General features: G+C 38.6%; 1 protein-coding gene across 2 annotated transcripts in view; it reads right to left on the bottom strand.

The window, feature by feature from the left end:
- Positions 1–715: 715 nt before the first annotated feature.
- The window catches only part of HEATR1 (HEAT repeat containing 1), a 1780420-nt gene continuing 1762801 nt past the window's right edge, over positions 716–18334 (bottom strand). For both annotated transcript variants that reach the window (XM_044059100.1, XM_044059109.1), the window contains exons 43-45: positions 8433–8591; positions 1625–1733; positions 716–1372 (exon numbers count right to left, since the gene is read on the bottom strand). In XM_044059100.1, the coding sequence (XP_043915035.1) occupies positions 1284–1372; positions 1625–1733; positions 8433–8591 (357 nt within the window). In that variant the 3' untranslated portion in view covers positions 716–1283. The remainder of the gene's footprint in view (positions 1373–1624; positions 1734–8432; positions 8592–18334) is intronic.

The raw sequence follows: 18334 nt of genomic DNA, 5'->3' as shown, positions 1-18334 counted from the left end.
GTACATAGTACCTTGCAAAGCAAATCAGCATGTTGTGTTGAAATACAAACATCCGTGTAATTATAAACTTTAAATTCTTTTTGAATTGGAAATACTAAATTTGTCAGCAGTCACCTCAATTATCTCCTCATTCTGGAAAACGGCCTGAACCTCTGCCCCTGTTGCTTCCAATTGTTGCCCTGCGGGTAAGGGACTCCACTGCCGTCGTACACTCTGAAGTGTTGGAGCTTGCAGACAAAAAAATGCCAGAATTGAACAAAAAGGGAATGAACTCAGATGCAGACTCAGGGCGAAGGGTCACATCTCTTAAGCCTGTGTGTGTGTGTGTGTGTGTGTGTATAGATATATATATATATATATATATATATATATACATATATATATATATACACACACACACATATATATATATATATATATATATATATATATATATATACACACACACACATATATGTATGTATGTATATATATATATATATATATATATATATATATATATATATATATATATATATATATATATATATATATAGTTAGTTCAGTGCATCCTTCAGCATTTTAATTTTAAAGACAATGCATCACAGTAGTAATTCTTTTCTCTGAACATGATTAGCATTTTACTTTCACAATGAAGACTGCAGAAGGGACATTTATTACAAATTTTGCAAAAAGAGTAACAGTTAAACAAGTAATGAAACACAAGAACAATTACTTTAAAATAATACCAGCTTTAATCTTGAAGTAACCAAAATGGATTGTTTCATTCTGGACCAACTGCAAGCACAAATTAGTAAAACAACTTGGTAAAAGTCCCTGCTGGGAATATAGCTGGTTCTCTGCTTGAAAGGAGTTAGTGATGTGCCCAACAGTCAAAGTGGTAATTATTCCAGGTCTGTGCAGTCAGAATCCTGAACTTGTGTTTTTCTCTCTCTTTCGATTGACTGGTGCCTTCTTATAAATGGAATGCACCATGTGTGCTGATATAAAATGTTTTATTTTTATTTTGGTATATTATTCACAATTATACTGATCCAGAAAATGAAGGACTCAGTCTTTAAATATTTGCTTCTGATGGAAATTTTGCCTCCAGTTGTTCACAAACCTGTTGAAGTCATCAAAGGTAATACTGCCAACAAAACCTGTTAAGTACTCCTAGAATAACTTCACAAAATATGAGACTCTTTCTTGGTGGCTCAGTGACCAAGCCACACGGAGCACCTTTTGACAGTTGCTGTTCAGTGATGACGTTTTAAAACCAATTTTAACTCCCTGATCACTGCTCAGAAGTAACTCTGAAGGGATTCTCCAAGGATAACCTCCAGCTGCTGAATAACCTTCTGACACTGGTGTTCTACCTCTTCACACTCATCTAGAACAGAAGAGGGACAACAAAATGATGTTCATTAAAATGTTACGGAAAAGCCAAGAGTTTAAAAAAAAATGCATTCAAGTTGCTTATATGTACTACATCCACAAATGCTGCATCAGGCTTCATATTACAAAGTAATATTGGAAATTTCAAAAACTATCAGCTGTTAACTATGATCAATGCAACCACAAAACATACATTTTTTAGGCAAATATATATAAAGTGTGTGGAAAGTTCATGATATTAAGTTACCTTCCATGAGTTCAGCCAAGAATGGAATTGATTCTGGTAGCAATATCATGTAGTTTTCCTTTAGTTTCCCTGCTAATTCAAGCAGGGCCATTAGAGCAGCAAGTCGAATCTAAGTATAAAGACCAAAGGAACATCAGTCAAAAGTGAACTTTTCCTAGTGCTACTACTGTCATTTAAATGTTTTAAACAAAATGTATATACAAGCATTTATTACTGAAAGTGCTACTTAATTTTAAGAAATATTTACATGATTTACATTTGATGATGCCTTCACAAAAGGAAATTCAAAACAAACTGTCCTTCAAATTTGTGGTAGGTTTTGTAAAAAAAAAAAAAAAAAAAAAAAAAATCAAAACTTTAAGTTGTAATTCATTACTTACTCCTTGGCATCACTTGCTTTATCAATCTATCTTAAGATAGTCTTTTAAATACAAATAGTTGTTGCACCAGGCTACAGGAGATTTATCCAGAATCTTTTCAAGTAGGCAGCTCCAGATAATCCACTGGGCACTATGAAACACTCACTCAAGTCCTAGTGATAGCTGAATTACTTGGCAAGACTTATGAAAATTCCTTACTTCAAGTCTGGAAAAATTAGGAGGAGGTGTGTACTGTCATAGGTAGTGTGTGCAACCCCCTATGTTAAAGAGACTTTCTCTTCCTCATTCTGTGTTCAGTATTCAGAGTTAGTCTCCAGCCTTGCACTCACTGCCCCAGTGGCCTGTGGTTGAAACAATAATGCATGAATGTGGTTGGAGGACTAGGCACTCATGACAAGGATATCTGAAAAGGAAGCATTTTTAAGGCATGTACTGGAAGCAGTCACATCTTTAGTGGCTTCCGACAACATCATTTTCCACTGGGTGGTTAGACACCTGCTGGCAACATATAATACTACTGGCAATCTGCTATTAAAGCAGCATATCCCACTGGGTGGTGACATGCCTTTTGGTAAAGGAAGGCTGCAAGGGAAAGGAATATAACTGGCCCACAGGTTTGCTGTGATGGAGCCCATTAAGAGCACATTTTAAATGCAACTCTGAAAAAAGCAATGAACAGACTACAGCCCAAGCCAGCAGGCATAATGCAGATTAATAGCGAGAAGCCAATACTCTCCCCTACAGGAAGTGAAGACAAATGTAAATCTCTACTCTCTGGGTACTGGGATATGAAAAACAGTCTGTCCATGCCACTTCTTGGGGGGGGGGGGGGCAACCCAACTAGAAGACCACAATGCTAATGAGAGAAAAGGGCATTATCAATGTCCTGGGTTCCACTCTCTGCAAGGAAATGGGACAAGAATGACCTGCAGAGGGATGAAGAACCCCTTTTAAGAGGAAGACCGACAGTTTAGGGGTAATATATCCTACACAAGGAGGGAATGGCACACAGCCTTCTTACCAAACGAGAGCTGGAATGCCCAGAGAAATCAAGGATATTTTTAACAGCAAACCAAACAATAAAAACATTACTCATATGACCATATAATACTGTATATATTGATAACTTTTTGCACACACATTTTAACAACCAACAGCAAACTTCAACCGTTAAATACTCTAGCAAGTGTGAGATGCTCATTACATAACAGAACAGAGAATGCCTATAAACGGCTATATATTTCACAATGTCATTCTGTAGTCAAAATTCTACTGTGTTTGATAAGAGGAGAACACTCACATATGTATCACAGACTCTTGAATACCATGTATGTTAACCCATGAGAGTCTGCACGACTTGACAGACTTTTGCTGGACAAATGTCATTATATAGAAAACCGTTCAACTGATATCAAGAAGCTCCATCTGGGAAAAAGGGAGGGCATACTTAGAACATTTAAAACATGTTACAAAGTTTTCCTAAAGTCTTCCACTGGCAGACAAAGTGTAGTTTTTTAACTGCCATAACTTAATAGTCAAAACTTATTTTTTCCATTTTAAACATTTGACCAGTGGTAAGTCAAGCAACACCCAGCTATCAAAAGAACACTGGATTTTGACCTCTAAAAACATGCACTACCTGACCTAGAATAGCCAGCTAAAGTGTACTTTGTTGCAGTCCCAGAAAATTTATGATAGATGCCAGCTTCTCATATCACACTTTACAACTGCTATACACACTGTACCCCATAACCTTTAAACCTGTAAATTGATGTGAAATAGCCCCCATAAACTCACTTCAAATAGCATTCTAGCAGCGCAGGTGTAGTAAACTTAATAAAAAAGTAGGGCCATCAGGGAGACAAATTACCCTCAGATAAACTCTCTAACAGGACCAAAGTACTCTATAGCAGAAAGGTTCACTTTTCAAAACAAAAATCTGAGACTCCCTGTGAGGTGAGAGAAAGCACCCTCCCAAGGGGACTGCCAAACCACTTGAACCTGAGTATCCAAACTACCTATCAACTAAGAATTATGAGCAAGACCTGCCCAGGCCCCTGAGTGAAGACAAGACACAGTAAAAGGAATCAAAATACCATCCAGATACTGTAAACTGGCAAGGAAAATACCAGGTACGACTCCATCACATAGAGAACTGAGAGCTGTTTCCACAAGTGGAAGGTTTCCTAGCAACTCTCAATTTATCTGCAAGATCCCATGAGAAGTCAAACAAATGTGAGAGGCAAAGGATCTGGTCAGCATGCAAAGAAAGATATCGAAAGACACACATGGAACATATCCTTCCACATCTCTCACACACAGCCAAGACACAGACCTCTGAGGTCTAAGCAAAGATATGCAAGTACTATGAATGGACATATGCAAGCAGGGACTCACACAGTCAAACCATTCCTACTCTTCCACTATTTCAGTAGGAAGCAGAAAGGGTTGTGATTCCCTGAGAAATGCACAGGAAGGCTTTTGAAAGCCCTACCTTCAGAGATCAAATCCTGAACTGGCTTCAAAGGCTACATACTTATAAGAGGTGGTCCTGACAGAATTGCTGTGGGTACCTAATCTGAAAGTCATGCACTCCCAAGAGGAACAGAGTTCTTCGCGAAAGAAGGGGACAAATACAAGTCCTCTTCCCTAACAGGGCAGCTAATGGAGCTCCTACTTGTGCTAAGAATGGTAGATGCCAAAAAGAATATCTTGAAACATTGCCCATAGGTTCATACAACCAAGGAGGAGCTCAAGCATTCCACCTCCCACTTGAACAATAGTGTGTTCCCAAAGGAAATGGCCCAAACACATGAGGGTAGTGTACATTGGGTTCCACAGAAATCCTGTAGAATGTCAGCCTAAACTGCACACACACCCAGTGCTGAGGGGAGTCTTAATGGGAGAACCAGCTCTCATCCACTCTTAACTACCTCTTTCAGCCTGTGACACAGGAAACTAAGGCATCCTGGGGGGGCATGTCAGCAGCAAAAGCGGCCTATGCTTCCCCAATACTCAAGCAGACATGTCCAGGGAAGGCTGACCCTCCTAAGAAATGGGATGCATGGAGTGAAGGAAACTGGCGTGGAAAGAATGGCAACCTGGGCTACAAATACAAACGGGCTAAATATAAAAATAGATGACCCTACATCCTACTGCTGGGGAGGTTAGGGAGATCCCAGTGAAAATATTTCTGTCTCAGAAATTCTAGTCCCTATCCGGATGACATGGACCTCAAGTGGGGCATACACAGTCTCTTCCTACTGGGATTTGAGTAACAACCAAAAACTGGAATGGCTCTGGGGACAAGGACAACAAGGTCTCGAAGAAGTGGAGGAGAGACCGCCAGAAACTGAGAGGAAAGATAATCATGCCCTCCTCTCTCTCCCTGCTCAGAGTGAGGGTGTGCATCCTGATGACTCCTGAGAAGAAAATGGACAGCATAAGGCACAGATAACTTGGAAAGCTACACCACCAGGTGAAAGGGAAGAAGGGCAGGTTCTTGTCTGTCCCAAGGAGAAGAGCAGTCACCACTGGCCTCTTCCGCAGATAAAGTACGGCTTTGCCCTATAGCTCCCCTGCACAGGGCCGAAGAACAGAGCAGTAGCAGAGAGGACAGTTACAACAGCTAGCAAGCCACAGTCAACTGCACTCACCCCCTGCGACACCAGAGACCTGCCAAAGAGGGAGAATTATCTCCAGCCAGTCCAGAAGCATGGATAAATTCGGCAATTTTTACCCTACACCTAATGCCACCGATTTCTGGAAGAGAGAGAAATTTGCTGGTGAGAAAGCAGATTCCCAAAGAGAGGCTGATATTTTTATCCAAATAGCTTTTTCCTACCAAAGGAAGCATTAAGCAGAAAGTCATCCAGGTTATCTCCCAGAGACAAGAATGTAGCAATGCCATCTAACACAGACTAATGACTATGCCTTCTGCCTTCAACAAGGCATCCACTGCAGTCAGCAAAAACAACAAATGTGGGTTTGCACCAACATAACCGTGAAGTTACTATCCTCTCTGATCTGAATTTTGGGGTCTCAAATCACAGGCAGAGCAGCCTCCACAACAACAGCCTAGGACATTTACAAATGAGGGTCCTTTATCCATGTTTAGAAGAGATATGTGCTTTTTTTCCCCTGCCCTGTGTGCCAGCTGAGACGGTATGGAAAATGGGTTCAAGGAATGTTTGAAAGCTCACCAAAAATCATGAAGAAGTCAGCCTTGGTATGTTTTGGAAAATATCACTCCACTCTGCTGTAGGAAGTTATAAAGCAGAAGCCTCAAACATGCAAACACCCCAGAACAACTAGTCTGCATGATCAAAAAGGGCGCAAGTATCCACAATCTGGTCCTCATAAAAATGAGGAAGTGATACACTCCTCCCAAAGGTGTTTCTCTTGAAATAAATGTTAAACCTGGGACCTCATCTAACACCAGAATATTAGAACATTTTCCAATGCCAACTACCTCCTACTAAACAAGAGTCTAGCAAAATTCCAAGCCCCCAAACCTTGAGAACACAGCTACCTATGCAGAATTGTTCACAGAAACCCTGTACAATTGTGTAAAGAGCTGCAAAGAGGCAGATGTACCTAGCCAAAATAAACAATAGTACAACCTCCAGAAACAAGCCACCCTGGTGGAATCCCAGTACAAGTAGGCCATATAACAAAAAAAACAAAAAAAAAAAAAAAGGGGAAATCATGTTCAAAAACAGAAGGGCTTTGCCCAGCAAGGTTAAAACTTCCTTGTCAATCTAACTAAGGACAACCATAATGCTTTCTTCAGTTATATCCACAGCCTTAAAGACAACATCGTATCAAGCTAATGCTGAATGCAGCCACCTATATGGAGTCATAGGAATACAGCAAACCTGCTGGCTGATAAATTAAGCTCCAGGTTTTTACCCCTTATCAACATTAGTCACCCCCCCCAGGAAATATCTCCCAGCATTTCTCCACCAGCAATGCTAAGGATCAGATCCCCACTGCACTCTCCTAAGGCCAAGAACACTGCTTAGATGGGCCCTGATAATATCTCTGGTTGCCTTCGGAATAGTAAGAAACATGACCAGTCAGGCCCACTAGAACCTCTATTTAAATGATAGGCTCTAATCTGCCTTTATGTAACAGAAAGGGAAGACTGTTATGGCCATCACTCTATACAGGGGCAGAGGGCTTACATGGACCTGGGGAACTACAGACCCATAAGTCTGACTAGTCTCATATGCAGGGCCATGGGAAGAATCATCATAGATATGATAAACAATGACATAGGAACCTAGAGACACTGCACCCTACCCAGTTTGGTCTTGTCAAAGGCAGGTCATGCCTACTTAATCTGGTGGACTTCTTTGAGAAGGTCACTAAAGCTATGGATGCGGTCAAAACAGTATACACAATTTGTATAATGCTGTGAAATAAAAACAGGAAACTGTGTGGTGCGTCTCTAGGATGATCAAGATGATCTGTGTGTGTGTAGGAGGAGGAATAGTAGCAGGATATGATGGAAGCTTACAAGTACTGGGCAAGTATATTCTTGAAGAATGGAAGCAAAGGATATCCAATGGACTCACCATATTATCAGCAGGTTGAAACAATGATGAGAGGTGGTAGAGATAAAACAGAAGCACAAAGACGGGAGGAGGGAAATGGCTAACATTTTTCACTAGTCTTGTTTTGCTCACAGTGTGTATGACTGGTTTACTGTAGTCCTTCACCTCATCTTTACCTTTAACTCAGCTAGTTCTCCCTGCATCCCTACAGTCTGTCATTTTCTATTGAGGGCAGTCTCCATTAACCAGAAGGCTAACAGGGATGTTATCACCAATAGCATTGAAGCAAGGTGTCTTTTATCTGATATTCAACTCCAGCATGCATTCATGCACAGCTTCTTAGACTAACTCATCATTATCTTGATGGCAGTGCACTGCAGTTGATGTATCGCAACTGAGACCTCTCATATCCACCTGCCTGAATGGAGGAGCTGGCCTTCAGCTGCTTAATTTTCTAGTCACATGGTCCCTCGTTTGCCTGGACTCACTATTTAAACCGAGTTAACCTGTACTTCACTCAGACTCTCTTCCTCTGAGTCAGTGGTTTAACAAAACATTAAATTAGAGACAGAAGCAACTCCACAGAATTGACATTCCGAAGTGGCAGAATGCAAACCATCTAAGAGGTACAAAGGAGTGTGGGATACTTGAAGAACGGTGAGGGTAGGAGAAGGCCAGAAGCAAATGGGGACAGCTAAATTAATCACGCAGACCTGCATTACTACTACTCTTCCGTCAGTTAGTTTTTATCTATGTTAGTATGCAACAACACTTAAAATCACATATCTGCCACAGCAAATCCATGAAACCACATCTGGATAAGGCCTAGAGCTAGAAAGAAAAACATAGGATAAAAGCTAGTTAGCTAACCTTTGATGAACTATGTCTCATCTTCAGCAAAATTTGGTAGTTTAGCGGTTTCCAGAGAGAGTCATCTCCAATTGCAACGGAGAACTGGGCTATACATGGTATTAGATGATTAGTAACTCTTTCTTGGTAAGCATCTTCTCCTCCAATCACATTCTCCAACTGCAAGAAAGAAAATAAGTGACAATTTGCATAACATACAAGCACTTTTTTTAAATCATTACTGCTTGCTGCATTACTACTAACTAGAAAAAAATTGTCTCGTACATTAACCAGGAACATGTCATTCTGCTCTATGAATGTTGTACATATGTTATTGTTCATATCTGGACACATCTTTACCACACAGAGAAATACTTACATTCTTAAAAATGTCAGCAGATCAGCAAACATTAACCATCTAGGGGACACACAGATAGGGGTCATCCTCAAAATCAAATCTAACTAAAGACAATAACCAACTATATCTGACCATCTATCCTCAAATATATATCAAATACAAAACATTCTGTTTTTTTTTTTTCACTTCTAAAGGTTAAAGTGTAATCTGAGTGTTGGAATGTATAGAAAGTGAAACTTTTTTACTTTCCTTGTTAAATGATAAAATATGCCCTCCCATTTTTTTCCTAGTCAAAAGTAATAGATCATGATGTGTCAAGTACATCGAACAAGAACACTTTCACTTTTTTTTCTGCAAAGGTCCAGAAGGGATGCATTTAAAGCATGACACACAACCTTAGTTTGATCGTCTTGTCACCAAGCTGGAGTCTGTGCCTCATACTTGTGATATGGCACTGTTTCTGAAAATAGGCAAGTGCAAGACCAGCCATCAGCATCATCAAAGAGGGCAGATGCTTTCAGAAGGATGCTTGTTATCGCTTCCTGACAGTCCACCTCCACACAGAACAGCACCTCAGTGGTGTGACTCAATATAAATATTAGTATCACTGGGTTTGTGACCTGTTTTCTAAATAGGATTCATACCAACTAGACAAAATTTGGCCAAGACACTAAGGAAATTCCCCTGGGATGTTCAAAGGCTGATGAACACAATGAAAAAATGCCTATATAGAAAAAGGATGGGAGATAATTAACAGATTGTCTTTGTACATTAAAAATCTTTACAAATAGGCTGGAATTATGTGAACACTGTTTGTACTGCTATATACCAATACACAAATGAAAAGTAGCCTTACACAAGATGAATAGGTGAAATTGCAATGTTCTAATTTTTTGCTAAACAACAGTCTTCTACTCAAGATGTGATTTGTCAAATGTAAATACTGTACACAGATACTAATTTATAATGCTCCCCTATTCAAGATGCAAAAACACTTTATACAATAATCAGATGTTGTCAAGCCTCTCAAGAGTACAGAACAGAACAAGATAAGGTTATGCTAAACACTGAAGTTTGTTTACTAATTATAACAGTTAAAAAAAAAAAAAAAAAAAAAAAATTGTTGATTCCATTTTGCAATAATCTTGTATTTTCTTCTGATACGACTTTTTCACCAGTTTGGTGTTTGACTGAGAAAGTTGCTAAAAAGAAATCTTTTTTAATAAAACATTCTACTCTTTTTCTCCAAGTGCCATGGGATCTTTTGTATGCATCTGTGCTACAAATCAGCTTAGACAAACGAGACATCAGTTTACCATCTAAACCAAAGAACGGCACCTCAAGAGTGCAGCAGCCCCCTTTGCAGTGTCGGTGCTGGAAAATGAATCCATGCACTTTCTGAGGGAAGACCATCCACAATCTCCTGATCTTTAAAGAAAGCAAAAAACATCTTTACAAATATTTTACCAAAAGTACTACTTGAATTAAGGTACTCAGCATTCACATCTGAGCTCTCTGTGGCAAATGAACCTTGATTGTTATCAAGAATTCCGAATTTACAGTTAAGCTTCTGCCTAAACCTTCTTTCATAAAGATGCATCATGGCTACTGGTTCTTTATTGTCAAATGTACTTTACTTCACAGTATTTGGCCATGTTTAAACACTAAAATGCTAAAATGATAATCGCAGTGCAGGATGTAATATTTAACTCATTCACTCCAATGGAGCTCAGGAAGTTTGCACTGTAACTTCCAATGGGCGGGTCCCTATGCTTTCTCATAGAATCAGATTATGTCTTCCCATTTCAAATAAATGCTTATGTCTCTGGAATCAAAGGTGTTACTAAAGTATAAATGGCAAACCCTTCAACACAAACTGTTTTTACAGTGGTAGTATTCTTTAGGTTTTATGTCAAACTGAATTTTATCAATCACAGTAAACAGTAACTATTACGTTGGTAATATTTTGTGAACAACTTACAATATCTCAGCAACCACTCAAGTCACACACATACTATCAAGCAGCATTTTATCCAGCTAGCTGACAGCTTTCATACAGGGTTTATGGAAATCAGTCTGTGTTACTTCGCTGTTGAGATATTTAGAAAAATGTGAAAACTATATCTATATCAGTATAAACTAATCATAAAAACAACTGTTAATATCTCTTTAACTGCACTAAACAGAGGTCAAACATTAATGCAGTTGAGCTTGTCATTGTGTAAGCTTTAAGATGAAATCCTTTAAAACCTTGTACATAGCACAGACTTGGAATTACTGATGTAAATATGAACAAACAATATTTGAATAATTTTAGAAGTGTCAGTAAGAGTTAACCGCAGATGCACCTGGAGGCATCACTTGGATGTAATAAGTTACTACAAGTTACTTCCTGTCTGAAAATTGTTTTACACATACTGCAGCAACAAAAAAAATGATTTCCAGTCTCATTTTATAACATAAACCTTAAACTGCCAGATTCTGAACTGGAAGAAACTAAAGAGATACAAAAAAACACTAGACACCCTTGGCAGAGATGAAAAGTTCAAATGACCCTTCAGGCATAGCCTGATACCCAGAGGCGATCTGCCTTAGACAAAACCCATTCAAACAGGGGAAAAACGGGATAATAAACCTGTCTGAGAAGTTGTCTTACTATTCACATTTCCAAGGAAGTAGGACAGTAAGACAAAAAGCGCTCAACTTTTCTGTTTTTTTTTACTGCATTTTTATTAAAAGTCTTTTAGATATTTTTATTAGGCTACATGATAGTGTGGTTTTTATAATTCTATTTGATATTCACTAATGCTTGTGAATCTGCGAAGGTATTTGGTTTAACAATTGTGCCCCTGTAATACTCAAACATGCACACTATTTCTAGCACACTATTTCTAGCAGTTATTTACTTACCATCAGTATCAAACAGCAAGCAAAGAAAGTTGCATTTTCCCCAGTGCCCACGTACCTTAAAAATTCTTCTTTAAATATGCCAGGTGGCAAAAATTGCATTGAAGACCAACTGAAAAATCCATTATATGATTTTCCTTTAAAAGCTAAGCTGGTTCCCCTTCTACAGACTGGGTAACAGATACAGTCTCAGGTCAAATGGAGGCATCATGTCAATTAAATGAGCTAGCAGGGACGGTGTGTGTGTGTGTGTGTGTGTGTGTGTGTGTGTGTGTGTATATATATATATATATATATATATATATATATATATTTTTTTTTTTTTGCTCCGACATATGCCAGCTTTTTACTACTTCCTGGGTTCAATGCCCATACCCAAATTATTTCCAGAAAGAAAGAAATGGATGAAATTATGTTAAACTGTTTAAAGCCATGAGCAAGGTTTGCAAATCTCCATATTCTGCATCCAAGGAAAACAACCAAAATGCTAACTGCCTGTTCAGGCTGAAGTTTGGAAAGGCAAGGAGCTTTACTTTAACACTCGATCTGCCTAGAAACCTGTTGCTTCAGTTAACTGCCCTGTGACTGAAGATAAACATTGGGACTTAATGTGTTACTCCCATTTCTTAAACCTCTTCTTGCGCTATGTAGCCATATGTTTGTTTTAGTCTTATATGACTGATGGAGACAGGATGCCTCTTGACCTCTGTCTTTAAAAGTCATTAAGACATCTGTTAATGTGCTTACCAAAAAGTTATGTGCAATGAAGAGAGCATTCTGTAGCTTCTGTGTGATCTTAATACAGAGGTCTAAGACATGAGGTGAAGCTTGCTTTCAAAGTTACATTCCGAATTCACCTGACTTGTCTTGTATGCCAGCTATAACAACATGAATGAACTTCTATGCAGTTATCTACTCTACTACGGAACTTGGCCTTCATCATGAAGTTTTGAAGACTCTCAAAGATACTGCTGTTTTAAGTGCAGCTGCTTGCTTCATGAGTCTTCCAACGTAAGCACTGTGACATTAATATGCTAGCCAAGGAGTCAACTGTATCATGCAACTTTTTACCACACAGATCTAACTCCCTGGAGGTGTAGGATACATGCTGTAATGCATTAACAGCCCTAGTGTCACTATTGCAATGGCCAATGGATGCTGACTAAGGAATATGCAATCACAGGGAAAGCAGGATTGTTTTGCTCCTCCTGATTAGGTTTCGCCTGCAGTTCACGTGCTTTACAGGCAGAATTTATGAAGTGAGAAAACAGGAGGTGGTGAAAAAAGATGATTCTGAGACTGTCATCTCTACACACGCGTACAACACAAAAGTCCTGAAAAAAAACATTAGTAAGCCAACCTGTTGAAAAACTCCTTAAAAGATGTAACCTTGGGGATGGGGAATCTCTCATTGTTCAGAACTCTAAAGAGAAAAATATAAACGGGGGCACAGTATTCTCCTTAAAATCCTCAGTCTTAGTTTCAGAGGAACACACTAAATGAACGTCTCAGGCATTACCCTCATCTTATGACAAAGAAAAAAAAATAAACTGAAACTGCTACTGTAGCACCCAAAATGTCTTCTTAGGTGAAGAGTTCTGTGGCACCTCTGATGAGGCTACTTTCTTCTAATGGTAGACATTACTTTAACTCCTAAAAACTTGGCCCAAAACAATGAATGAGATTTCACTGGAATTCAAAGGGAAGCAGACTTTGCACTACATGAAACAACTTTTCGGACAAGAGAAATGGTGTTAAGCATAAAACCTCTGCCACTGGGACTCATGGCCATGTCAAAAACCAACCTGTTTGAGCTACTGGGGAAAAGGGTTAATAACTGATAAGAGCCCATCACACAAACGAATTACGTAATGAAGTCCACAACTATTCCTTCATAACTGGGCAAAGATTGTACTGTTAACTGGCAGCTCAGAAGCATAGTCATTAGTGAACTTGCTGAGGGCAGAGTTTCAATGAACACCTCACTGATGAACAACCTTACAAAAGCTGACAGACTGGGGAAATATACCAACTCTACCAAGAGCTGTAGTCAAGCTCTACTTGTGCAGAGGAATAAGTCCTGCCTATGATCCAGGCAATCTAAGTTTGATTAGCAGGTCAGGAACCCGCTGGGAATGTTATGGGGAACAAAAGTGATGCAAATTAACTGGCTTGCCTTTTATTCCTCTCTTCTGGGAAAAGGGTGTAGGAGCATATGTACACAGTGCACAGCCACAAACTGAATCCCTGGTAGAGCCCTGAGACCTCTCAGGAAAGCAGGCTTCAAGGAAGGCAAGAATCTCAAGGATCTCCTGAGGGGTTATGCCACTTGCAGAAGTAGGTGACACACCTTTGATGATGCCTACTGTAGGTACCTTGACGTGTTTCAGAGCATGCTCAGTACTCCAAAAAGCAAAACTGGAATTACCTCTGATGGATGACCTCAGTAACAGCTCATCTAGGTCAGCTTTTGTCCAGGTGAAGGGGAATGAATGGGCAGTGACCAAGAGACAGTCTGATGGCCAGGAGGCAGCAAAGGCAAAAAGAAAAAAAAAAAAAAATTCTAAGAGATGTGGGCCCTTTTTTGTGATATGTTCTGTATTCTACTAATGCTAAAACCAAAAATGCAACTTCTTGTTTTGTTTTTCTGAAAGAAAACATCAATAATGAATCACAATGTTCCTTTTCTCTTCTGAGATGCTACATCGACATATTTGGCTATCTACTACAACACACTTCAATTACATTTCTTCCATGAAAGGTAATCTAAAAGGTGTACCTTTATGAGATAAAGCAAACTTAGATCATGTTCATCTTACAGCACAAATTTATGGACCAAAATATAGCCATATCAACACTTGAACCGAAGAAAGCAAGCACAAGAAAACATGAGAAAAAGCTTAAAATAACCGACACATTCATACAGTAAATATCAGGAACAGTCCTTGCAAAATGGATTAACAAGAAAGAAAGCAATGGGGGGGTATTCTAATCCTTTTACTGGCATTCATTCAAACTGTGTCTCAGGTATCAATAAGTACATTTCAATACATCCGGTTTTAAAATGAATAGCAGGTAATCTCAGAGTACAACTTTGTGGAGCAGTGTTTTATTCTATTCTATTATCTGGACCCTAAATTGACAACATTTTTATTCAAGAAAGTGGTAATACATTTTTATACACAGCTCAGGTTGGACAGTTAGGAGACAAAGCCAGAGAGATTGACTTTGTTTGGACATGTACTGAGGAGGGATGCTGGGTATATTGGGAAAAGGATGCTATGGATGGAGCTGCCAGGTAAGCGGAAGAGAGGAAGGCCCAAGATAAGATTTATGGATGGGGTGAGAGAGGACATGCAGATGGTTGGTGTGACACAGCAAGATGCAGAGGACAGGAAGAAATTGAAACAGATGATCTGCTTTGGTGACCCCTAGTGGGAACAGTCGAAAGAAAAAGAAAAAGATGATGCGTTATGTTTACTTAGATTCACATTTATTTATTAATGCACTTTTCAATTTGAATGTTATGCTACTTCTTTTCTATTTAAATGTTTTTTTTTTTACTTAGAACTCAAGGGAACAGCTTCACATGTTCTTTTGTGACAGCAGCTTTTCTTACTATGTAAACTTAAATTAGGGTCTCTACAACTTGGCCTCCATTTTGTAACCTGCTCATATTTAAACCCTCCCTCCATTTTGAATTTTGTTCTGAGGAAGCCCAAAGTTACATTTATTTAGGATGAAAGCACTTAACATTGTTTTATTTCTGTATGACCTCCAACTTTTATACTGGTGACTTATTAAACCATTTTATTTTTCATCTGTGTAAATCCATTTGGAATTTGGAGGCTCCTACTTCCGGATTCTGCTTGGTGTTTTTCAAGTCATTCTAAGAACTAAGCCGACATGGGAATGGAGAAAGAAAATTCTGCTGATAGGGATGGCTGCCATTAGGGATACAGACAGTAGGCCAGAATGGGCTGGAATTTATTGGAGAAAAGTGGCAAAAGAAATTACTGGGAGCAAATAATTAGAGGGGGCAATATAACAGAATGTGAAGAGGCCAAGAATTTATTTGGACTGCAGGCTAGACATTGCCTTATCAAGGACTGATGTCACAGTATAGGCAAAGAGAAAGAAATAGGCGGGCTCTAAGTGAAAGACCAGCACTTGTAGAGTTTTTAGTATTATCTGGAACAGAAGCTGCCATTGAAAAAAGGAATTAGTACAGCATATAAAATATTGCATGACAACTATAAGAATCGATCGGGGGGGGGGGTTAGATAGGATTTGGAATAGAGACTGGATAAGCAATTCACAAAGAAACAATGGGGGATATATGCATCTCCCAAATATGCAACAAAGTCTAGAAGATTTAGGATCTTTGCTTGGAAGTGTTTACATAGGTATTTTTATACCCAAAGTAGTCTCCAAAGAATTTTTTTTCTCCGGTAGACAGCAAATGTTGGAGATGTGATGGGGAAGAAAATATCCTGACCACCACTTTCATTTTTTTTTTATATTGGAGCAAGTGTTGCAAGATATCAGTGGAGGTCCCTGGAGTGACATCTTGAAAGAAAGAGAACTGCGTTGGCAGTTCCGTTTCAACATTACCATCCACCCAGGTTTAAATAAGGGCTTATCTATTTCTAGTGTCCTCAGATTTAAGTCATATCTTGTATAAAACTGTCCATAGTTTTATAGAGGCAACTATTTCGACAAACGTTGTTTACATACTTATATTTTCAATATGCATTTAGATGTTTTTGTTATATTTATGTATTTCATTTATTTATTTTATTTTACATTTGTTGACCGGGCTAGTCTATCTGGATACATGTCCATTTTCAGTAGAGGCCCGGGGAGATAAGCTCCAACATTAAGGTAATGTATCAGGACTACAAATAAAAATAAATTGTAAATAGTACATTAATACAAAGAATTAATGCAAGCTCCAATATACGGTAATGTAACAGGATTACAAATAAAAGTAAAATTGTGAATAGTAAATTATTACAAAGAATAAATGCAGTTCATAGCTAAAGGGTGTCTATTAATGAACTAAAGTAGCTTCAAATAGCAAACAGATAAACAACAACAATAATGGTAAGGAAAAAAAAGAATTAATATCAAAGGAGGATTGGGTTAGCAAAGAAGTAACAAATAACATTGGAGAAAGAGAGGTTAGCAAAGAAGTAACAAACAAGATTAGAGAAGGAAAAGTTAGGGTGTCGAGTCAGTAGTATTATGAGCAGTATATACAAGAGGAATAATGATTGGTGATATTTGGACAAGAAAAAAAGAGTGGAGGGGGTGAAAGGTACCATCTAGTTGTTATGTTAGACAAGGTTTGCATGAAATGTTGTAGGTAGCATAAGTGCTATTCAAAGACAAAGAAGAGTATCGGGAAGTGTGAAATGTCATAGGTGGCAAAGGAGTTAACATTGACGTAGAACAATATCATTAGGTGGAGAATATAGGTAGCATAAGTATTAACAAAGACATAGAAAAGTATCAGGAAGTGTGAAATGTCATAGGTAGCATAGGAGTTAACATTGACGTAGAACACTATCAGTAGGTGGAGAGTGATTATAGAAAAAAGAAGAGTAAGTTTAATGAAGTTAGAAGGAAATAAAAAAACTAAATTATTGACTATGAATGAATAGGACGTGATTGTGCCCTAGTGGGTAGTATAGGGGGGAAAGGAAATATGATAGCTGGCAGGTGTTAATCTGGATTAGTACATGGGCATAACCAATGTTCTTTAAGGTGTAGTTTTAGCTGCTGTTTGAATAATGACAAGGATGGAAGTAATTGTAGGTTGCTGGGAAGTTTGTTCTAACTCTTACCCACAGAATTTGCAAAGAGGGAGTCCCCGGCTTTATTGAGGGATTTCAGGGTGGATATTTGTAGTTTATTTGCTGAGCGCACGGTAGTAAGATTTCTATAAGGAGTTGCAATGCTACAAAGAATAGGAGTCCTACTGGTGTGAAAGAGAATCTTGTGGGTAATTGTAAGTTGCTGAACTAGTAGCTGGTTTTGTTGTTCAAGCCAGCCTAGCTGTTTGAGGTTTAAACAGTGATGAGTTCTATATGGTGAACCAGTAGCAAATCTGGCAATGTTGTTGTAGGAGTTTGCTAGTTTGTTTAGGTTAGTTTTGGAAAGATTTGTATAAATAGATGAAGCATAGAGGAGAGTAGACATCAGGTGAGAATGGGAAATGGTAGTTTTGGCTTCAGGGGTAAAGGAATGACTATCTTGTACAGTGAGCCCAGTTTTCTGTTAACAGTTTTAATTGTAGTGCTAATATGTGTGTCAAAGTTGAGATTGCGATCTATAGTTACCCCTAACAGCTTGGTGGTTGGATCAGATGTGATTATAGTACCATTGCTTGATTTGACTGTTAGGTCTATTGGATGGGACTTCTGTGAAGGAGTAAAAACAAGTAACTTGTTCTTTTTGGCGTTTAGTAGGAGGCAACATTGCAAAAACCTTTTTTCAATTGAGGTAAATACTGACTGGGTGATAGATTGGAGCTCAGATGCTAAGGTGGCAGAACACATTAATGTGGAATCATCTGTATATTGTATGCAGGTAGATTGTGGAATATTTAACTGTAGGTCGTTGATAAAGAAAGAGAAGAGGAGAGGTCCCAGGA

Source organism: Protopterus annectens, chromosome 1.part2, assembly GCF_019279795.1.
Source record: "Protopterus annectens isolate FY-2018-M chromosome 1.part2, PAN1.0, whole genome shotgun sequence".
NCBI lineage: Eukaryota > Metazoa > Chordata > Ceratodontiformes > Protopteridae > Protopterus > Protopterus annectens.
Note: the sequence above shows the minus strand (reverse complement) of the source record. Positions and strands in the feature narration are given on the sequence as shown.